Consider the following 9,197-nt stretch of genomic DNA (forward strand, 5'->3'; position numbering starts at 1 on the left):
AGCCTTAACTGCGCTAGTGATGATAGCTGCGAAGCTGCATCCCATAATTTAATTTTGCTTATAGAGTGTTTTAGGTAAAACATGACAGCATGCAATGAAAGACAGTCTTACTTAGAATGATGCAATCATCCTAAATTTAAACCGCAACTCATCTAGGTGGTAAAATATACTACAGACACATCTCAAGTGGGCAGTGCTTTAAATGGGCAGGCATTGTCACATTCTAAATGTAATCTGAAAGGAAGAGAGCTAGCACTGCTCAGGTGGGTCACAATACTTATAATGAGAGAGTACAGCAGTCATCAGTAGCTTAGCCAACAGGGAGTCTGGGATAGTGAGTGTCTGAACTTTCATATTTCCATTTCAAGCACTGCATTTTTAGAAATGTCCCACTGCATCTTGCTTGAAGCCATAATTCTGTGCAGCACTCAGACAGTCTTTGAGACGGTCAAACAAATTGATGGTAAAAAGTCTGACAATGGGATTCCAGATGAAGGATGCAACTAAACCTACCACAAACGTTGCCAGTTCACACATTTATGCAATTATGATCCCATTTTAATTTCTCACTGTTCCACTCTTGCAAAAGTGGAGCACATTTATTGGTGCAATTAGGGATTAAGTTGCTTGGCAAAAGTCTGCACTAGTTTATAAAGAGATAGACAGAAAATGGTATACTAAGCAGATGAATGCCTCTATTCAGATCACCGAGTAAAGGAATGTAAAGGGGTGTGACAAAATGTGTGACTACCTGAATTACAGTCATTAGATGTTTCATCAAATTGATTAAAATGAAACAAATTCATGCGATAAACTCATACATTCGAACCAAACAAGCTACTCTAGTAATTAGATCTGGTATCAGTTGCATCTATACTACTTTCCCGTGAAGACAGGTATATGCCTATGCCAGAGAAGCAGCACAAAGATTATAAAAGGGGCATTTTCCCTTATCTCAGGGCTCCATGAGGCTTCTGCTTCATTGTCCTGCTCCTTCTAGCTGGATTCTTGCTCTCAAATTGCACCTGCATATCCCTATGCCCTGACATTAAATTTTGATTATGACTTCGGCCTCACTCAGACTTGTTTGTTTTCACCGGCTCCTCTGGAAGGCTGTCTGAACTTGTTCTCCACAAAACTCCTTCCACATTATTGGATTATAACTTCATTTTGTGACGGTTTCCTCTTTGGATTACATTCTAATCTCCGGAGGGATTCCTCTTCCTCCGTTCTCTAAACTGATCACTGGAACCTTCATTTTCGTCACCTTGAACTTGCTGAACTATTGAAAGCAATATATAATTGAAATTTGGGATCTTTTACTATTGAATTCGAGACTGAATCCTTCAAGATTACCACTGATCTTTAACCATCGTACCATCCAGGGCACATTTTAGTACAAGCTAGCATCTTTCCTAAGTGCACATATGAATACTCATTTGCTTGCTCTGGCAGTAACCATTATCATTTCCTCTTGCAGACTTAAAGGTTGTTTCGGCGTAGCCAGCTCTCTGATTTATGGATGAAGATTCTATTGTCTGTACTTGCTTGGCAGCCTCTTTACTTATACAGTACATTAGTTGAACTGTACATCTAACACTAGTAAAAGAAACAAACAGCAACGTTTTACCCTTTATCCGTTTATTTTGGTGACAGAGGCCACCATTTTCACAGTCAAAACTATTTAGCCGCCAAGTTTTTGTTTCAGTCTCTTCTGTGACTGTAGACAACTCAGTGCCTATCTGGTACCTTCCTTTACGTTTTTGGCTACACCTATTGTAAGAAGGTGGTTATTGTGTCAAATCCCCAAACCATGTCTCTATTGCCTTTCATCATAGTCTGAGAAATTGTGTCAAAGCCCAAAACCATGTCTCTGTTCCCTTTCTTCATACAACAGGGTTATCCTCTTGTTCATACAAGGTAGAGCTGTAGTAGTACTGTCTGTCAGGCCATGCACACGCTACTACTGTACTTCAAGGAGAAACGCAGTCAAACTAAAGAAAGGGCTTGCAGCTTCAACAGACTGATGAGTAACTTTTTTCTTGGTGTCCATATCCTGCTGATCAACATGTCTGCAACACTGCACCCCATGTGCTGACGGAGTACAACAGATAAATGATACCCCGCCCCCCTCTCAGAGGGGGAGGAGAAAGTGCAACACAAACAGGTAAGCACAAACGGCAATGGTCAAAGCAAAACAAAATAACCCATGAAGGTGGAATACAGGAAAAATATATTCATCAACAAACAATAAAACAAATTTTATGTTGGCATAATGCAGCAACATTTAATAAGTGCATGGGGTGTGACAACTCAGTGCAAATCAGTGACCAAAAAGGTGCAACGAAATGTATACAAGAAAATGTAAAACCATGCAATAGTCTGCAAGGTAGCTCATCTCATGTGATCATTGAATTCGTAACAGAAGGAGGCTTCATGGGCGTTGCTTTTAACACTTCTGCCATGTTCCACTGCGGGAACAAGTAAGATTGCTACAAACATTAGGACAGATCTAAATGGGGAAGGAACACAGAATACAATGAGGAGAGAGTTTAAGGAGTTATGGTTGCTAAAATATGTGACAGAATATTTTAATACACCACTGTCAGAAACCTGTCTGCATAAAGAATCAAATGTCATGATTTTTATATTTAGTTGTCTTTTCATTTGTTTTTGATCAGAAACAAATACAACTATTGAGCCTACATTTGCTGCAAAATTGTGCAAACGGTAAGTAAGCATGACACGCACAAACACAATCTTAATGTTAAAAAAAAAAAGAAGGGACCCTCTTACCCTGTCTTCCTTCTTAGGCAACTGATTACTTATGATTGCTTTAGTGCGCCGCAGGAAAAAGGGCGACATCTTCCTTACTAGCCTTTGCATGACTTTTCGTCCAGTAGCCAGCTCTCGTTTAGTTGCATTATGTCTCTGTCCATATTCCATTGGGCTGGAAAATTTCTCCTTGAATTGAATTCTGCTTCCCAAACATCCAGGCACTGCCCTAAAAGGAATTCCTTAAAAATCAGGCTTGTTCTCAATTCACATTCGCATCATACTGTCTCAAAAACACTTTCAGTCTTTAACAAATAGAAAGAATGCATAGACCTTTTGAACGTTGAGCACAGTGATGGATCTGAAGGCTGCTTTTTCGCCACCACCTAATGGTAAATAAGCATCTTAGTGTTTCGGCTTGCATCAGTGATATAGTACAGGATTAACAAGCTATAAGAGGAATTTCACATCTAAAATGTTTATTGGACAGTAACGTAATCTCAAGTCAAGATGCCAGCTAAACACTGAGATCATCAAGAACCTGTGGTGCAAAAAATGAAAATCGGACAGTGATTGATGTGCATCGCTATGAAATACTTCTAAACTGCATTCAAATGTAAGAACTGATAAGTACATGAGGGTGTGACCTAACGGCTACGTGGTCGACCTCGGAGCTGGGGAACCGGGTTCGAGTCTCGGCACGGAAGCTCAACATCCTGTGATTCTGGGCAAATCACTTAATCTCCCTATGCCTAATTAAAAAAAAAATGTGTCTGTCTGTAACGCAACTGGTGCTCATGTAAAGCGCTATATAAAACTCCCCAAAAACTCTGACCAATGAATCCACCACAGATTTCATGGATCACGGACCACAAACCTGGATTGTCTGAGACAACTTTAAGGTGTTGGTTTCAAAATGTGACCTAAATTCATAATAATAAGTACAGACAGATTAGTGTGCAATGTGTGCTTGAATCCAAGCCTAAAGCAATGAATGAGATGAAAAAGATATAAGATGTGAATGGCAGTGCACTGACACAACTCTCTCTGTACCCAATTGGCACAAATGAACTAAAGAAACAAAAGTTTGAAAAGGAGCATCATACGGAGGGCTGACATCAAACAGAACGTCTATTATTATTTTTATTTTTTTTATTGCCATAAGGCTCGAATTATGCTCAATATGAGCAGGAACCTTACGAAAACAGAATCCAACCATAGACGCAGTGAAAACTACACACAATCTAAGCTGAGCAAAAGTGGGTCACATGTTAGAAATGTCGGAGGACATCTACTTGGAAGTAATCAAAGTGATGATGAAGTGATGTGTGTCTGTGCATGCATGGGCTGAGTGGGCATGCTGAGGAATACTGAGTGTGGCTGCTATAAGAACATGATGATGCGTTGCTTGCGAAGGTCTGTGTGCTGGATGACGCCTGGCAGTTAAGTACAATTGGAGGCAAGATGGAAATCTAAGATGAGGTATCTGAATGTGGCTCTAACCTAAGGGTCTAACATGAAATAAAGAAAGTTTCAGTTTTTCAGTGATGAGCTCTTAAAAGGGACCTGTGTGGAAATGCAGGAGGACTCGGAGATGTGGATGATTTAGGTTGCATAGACCTCGGTGCCAAGAAGGTGTAGTCTGGTACCACCCAACCTCAAATCTGCCAGCAAGTGGCATCATCGTCTCCAGCTTGGATGCAGTAGCCTAACAAAAAGTGTTGGCAAAGAGTTGGCAGAAAACAGAAATGTCTGGAAGACTTTGTGTTGAAGGAGTTGTGTCTCATTTAACTGCAACACAGCACTGGCCAGGGGACAATTACCTTGCAAACTTGGGGTAGGGAACTCTGGACAAAAAAATACTTATTTTAGCTAGACGGTCAGTGAAAGGTGAGTTTTAAGCCACTGAGCTAGAGGCAGGAACACTTTCATCTCTTTATTTGACAAAAGGATCTACAATGAAGAGAAAAGATGAAAAGGTGCAGGACACTCCTTTGGGAAAGTGGCAATAACTTTATTTACTGGTGCTTGTATGCTTTTTTCATGTTGGCACACTGCAGTGGTTACAGATCGTGCTACTTGCATGTAAATGTCGTATGCACTGTCCTAGTACTGGAAGTGAGTGGGATCCATCCGAATTCAGCAGCTAGTATTGAGTTGGAACCAGGATCTCGACTGGCTTCAGTGAAATGTGCAGACTTTGGTGTCCAATACAATTTACCGGTATCGGGACAAAGTAACAGCTCATACATTGTGCTTGCTTTGTACTTATAGAAGCAACCTGCAGGAGGCGAAGGAGATCTTTTACTTTCAGTTCTAGCTGAGCCCAATACAATTGCCTCAATTGGAGGGCCATCAACACTCATTTTGTTAAAGTCTCATCCTGGCTGGGAGCTAGCTGAACCTCAAACACCTTGATGCCAATGTGACTGAGAAAACAAAAGTATAAGCCTTGACACTTCACATGTGCTTGAGCTAAACTATGATTTAAAGGCAGTTGTCTGAGTTTTCCAAGCTATGTCTTCAAGAAATATGCAAAGACTGCAAGGAGGTCAGATATATCAGTCTCTATCAGTAATTACACTAATAACTATTTATATAGCATGGGGGCGCTTCCTAACACCAATGGAGTGAGCAGCTCATCCTGTAGCTCCTCACAACAAGCCTGATCTAGCAACATCCTGACCCCCCACAGAACTGTGGGGGCTCCGATTGGTGCTGTACGCTGCTGAAGGGGCACGAGAGATCAGAAGGTGCTCGACCCGCTATGTAGCCTGGAATCCACTTCATCATATTGACCCGCTTGGAGTCCTGACTGAGGGAGTCAGAGCACCGTGGGGACTGAAAGCGGGGCTGAATCAAGACCAGGAACCGGCCCGACTTGGCGGCGCCGCAAAGTGCTGAAACTGTGGCGGCAGCGCAGAGAGGCTGCCTGGCCTAACCTTAACCCCAGCACAGAAGAGAAGGTGAGTTGCGGAATCGAGGTGATGCGACCATACGGCGAAACGCTGCTGCTGGGCTGGGCCGCCAGATGGGAGCACCTGAGCAGGCCTAGGCCTCATGGAGATCGGGCTCAGCGTAGGCAATGAGCAGCGGCTCTGAACCTCTGCGGGTGGCGCTGAAGCACCAATGAGCCTGTGGGGACCTGGAGAGTAGTGAGCAGCCGACTGCTGTGGATACGCGCTAATGCCGGACAACTATTGGCGTGCAGACCCAGAGGGGGATGGTGTTCGGCACTCGAAATCGGACTGAGACTTGACCGCCCCCCCCGGGCAGGTAGGAGCGCAGGGAGCCGAGAGCGAGGGACCGCTAGCTGAGCAGCGGCAGCTAACAGCACGAGGAGGAGAGACGCCTTCCTGGGTGGATGGCCAGAGACTGCCATATGCGGAGGAGGCTTGACTGTGGGGCAGGGCTGAGCTGCACGCGCCTACGCTGTTCTTGCGCTGCCCCTGACTGGAGCAGAGGGTGGGGTTGCCGTGGGGCTGTGAGCGGACTGATGCCACTGCTTGACTGCTGACCTGGGAGAGAGGAACTGGGCTGTGGACTGCCTACAGAATCGGTCCACCTGGCACACGACTGGCAGCAGCCCGACTCAAGAATTGAGAGGAGGGCTGGTGGAGAGACACCTACATTGCCCTGGGGAGCCACTACTGGGCGCAACGTTAACTAGAAGAACAGGAATTCACCCTTCTGAGCAGGACCAGAATGAGTGTCTGACCAAGAGCGGGCCTGACTAGGTAGCGTGGACTTCGTCTCACTGCTGTCCTGAGGGAGGGAAGGTTCGGAGAGCTGGGCCATATCTAGCCTGTGGGAGCCAGAAAATAGGAGTGCAAAGCAATCAAGGCAGGACGAAGTCCTCGTCGGCTGCAGGGTTGCGTGGAGGCATTGTGACGTGCAGTGCAGAACTAGCCCCCAGGAAGTATTTGTCTACTAGGGACATGTGGTGCGGCGCGATTGGCAGCCTCCACAGCACGTACCTGTCGCTGAACCCTCAGAAACAATGGGCAAGCAAACGAAGACGTAGACCAGCCTGAGACAACGACACCGGCGACATCTGGAGCAACTGCGCTGACAACCTCAGAGACTGGTGCTGCACCCATGCTCCAGGCACTGGAACTCAAAATCGATACAATCGGCACGCATATTAACCTGTTGAAGGGTGACCACAGAAAGCTACGGAGAAGGTGTCCGGCAATGAGTGCGCACTGTCGGATCTTTCTCTGGCTATGCCTGCAATGGAGAAGCAGCTGCAGATCGTAGAGGCTAAGGTGTGGACACTTGAGACGAGGGCGGAAGACAAAGAAAACCGCTCCAGTCACTATAACATTTGGGTCATAGGTCTCCCGGAGAAAATTGAAGGAGCAAACGCAGTGCAAAACCTGGTGGAGTGGTTACGTACATGTGGGGCCCCTGAGGGTCTCACTGCTTTCTTCGCCCTCGAGAGAGCGCATGGAGTCCCGGCCAGACCTCCAACGCTAGGGGCTCCCCTGCGACCCATGATTGAGCAGCTCCTGCAATATAGGGATCGGGACTCCATCCTAGCAATGGCCTGCAAAAAAGGGGGGCTGAAGGTAACTCATTTAACAGTGCGGATCTTCCCAGACTTCTCAAAAGAGATCCAATGGCAAAGGGCATCCAACCAAGAGGTTAAAAAGAAATTGCAGCAGATGGATCTTCAGTACAGTTTTCCCGGCAAAGCTGAGAGTGGTGTCCTCGGACGGGGTGCGGTTCTTTCAGACCCTGCAAGAACTTGGGACTGGCTGGAACTCCAAGGCGAACCAAGGCCCAGCACGAAGGACCGTGAGCGGGATCGTCCATGCAGAACTCCCGTCGCCGACAGCAAGTAGCACAACCATCTCAGGCTGAGGCTAGATTAGGATGTCAAAGAGCAATGGAGGAAGTGGCACATATAGGCAGGGGCCAGCCAGAACAGGATACATCAGAGCAAGAGCTGCTCCCCTGGACTCTAAGTCGGACCCGGAATTTCATACTTCCAGTACGTTAAGAGAAGGCTCCACAATGATTCCTGACTACGCTGGATCGGGCCTAGCTGCCTGGGGAAGAAACGTGTCAACCACTCACATTGCAGAGCGCTAAAGAGGCTCTACTTCGAATGTTGACGAACACTAAGGCAGTTTGGGTGGGTGGCCTGTTGCTGCTTGCCCTAGGGAGGGAGAGTTAGGGTTGTTGACTGATGCCGTTACAGTTGGGGATCAGCGAGTCACATATAAAATGCATACGTATCAGGTGGGGACACAATGAGAAGGATGCACAGAACCGCAGCGATGTGGCGCGATAAGGCTTCATTCCACGTAGACATTGCATATGGCTAATGACCTACGATATAAATGCATAACTTGGAACGTCAGGAGCATGCATACCATGGAGAAAAGTTACAAAGTGTTCTCCTATCTACATGGAAGGGGAGAGCACATCGCACTCCTACAGGAGACTCATCTCACTACCAAAGAAGGCCAGGAACTGAAAAAGCGATGGCGAAGCTAAGCGTACTTTACCAAATACTCAGCATATTTGCCAGCGGAACACTTCTATGGATAAAATCAGGGATCCCCTTCCAACTCACAGACACCATGATTGATACTGAGGGTAGGTATGTGGCCATAAAGGGCTGATTAGATGACAATGAGATAACACTAATGAGCGTATATGTGCCCAACACAGGCCAGAGTCCCTTTTTTGATCATTGTTCTCGACACCTGGCTCCATGGCTAACAACAACGGCACTTATTGGGAGTGATTTTAATTGCGTGTAGAACACTATGCTAGATCGCTTGCACTCCCCACTGCGGGACACCCAGACGACCTACATGGCCAGAGTATTCTCTGACAGGCAACAGCAATGGGGCCTGGTGGACTCCTGGAGACAAATGCAAAAAGAACAAATGATGGACAGAATGCAGAACAATGTCATACATTCACCCCAGTACAGAGATCTGGGCCTAAATCCATCGTTTTTTGCTCACCATGCCATTCCAGTTTGGACCCAGCCATATACAAATCAGTCTTTTTGGACTCCTGGAGACGCCAACACCCGTTGTATCAGGATTATTCCTATTTTTCTACTTTCCATGAACTACATGTTCTCTTAGACTTATTTCTCTCAACCCTTGATATCCATAGTTTCATTATTGATATAGAACATCTGTCCCGTACCATTTCAGACCACAACCCGGTACTTCTCCACCTCCAGTGTGCGCGCCCCAGAACCTCCATCCCTACATGGAAACTCAAGCCTGAATCCTTAGAGGACAAGGCCTTCCGCGAGACGATTAGGATCAGAATTACTCACTACTTCGCCGACAATGCTGGTTCTGCGGCCAACCCCCAACCTTAATGGGAGACCTTTAAAGTTGTGCTGAGGGGTCATTGCATTACTGAGTACAAAGGGTTCCGACAATCTC

At 46.0% G+C, this 9,197-nt stretch overlaps 1 protein-coding gene across 1 annotated transcript in view; it reads right to left on the reverse strand.

The window, feature by feature from the left end:
* ERCC6L2 (ERCC excision repair 6 like 2) overlaps nt 1-9,197 on the reverse strand; it is a 1,215,137-nt gene that overhangs the window by 774,706 nt on the left and 431,234 nt on the right. The window contains exon 9 of the mRNA XM_078675691.1: nt 2,797-3,004. Coding sequence (XP_078531817.1) covers nt 2,797-3,004 — 208 coding nt within the window. The remainder of the gene's footprint in view (nt 1-2,796; nt 3,005-9,197) is intronic.

Source organism: Lissotriton helveticus, chromosome 2_1 (genome assembly GCF_964261635.1).
Source record: "Lissotriton helveticus chromosome 2_1, aLisHel1.1, whole genome shotgun sequence".
Taxonomy (NCBI): domain Eukaryota; kingdom Metazoa; phylum Chordata; class Amphibia; order Caudata; family Salamandridae; genus Lissotriton; species Lissotriton helveticus.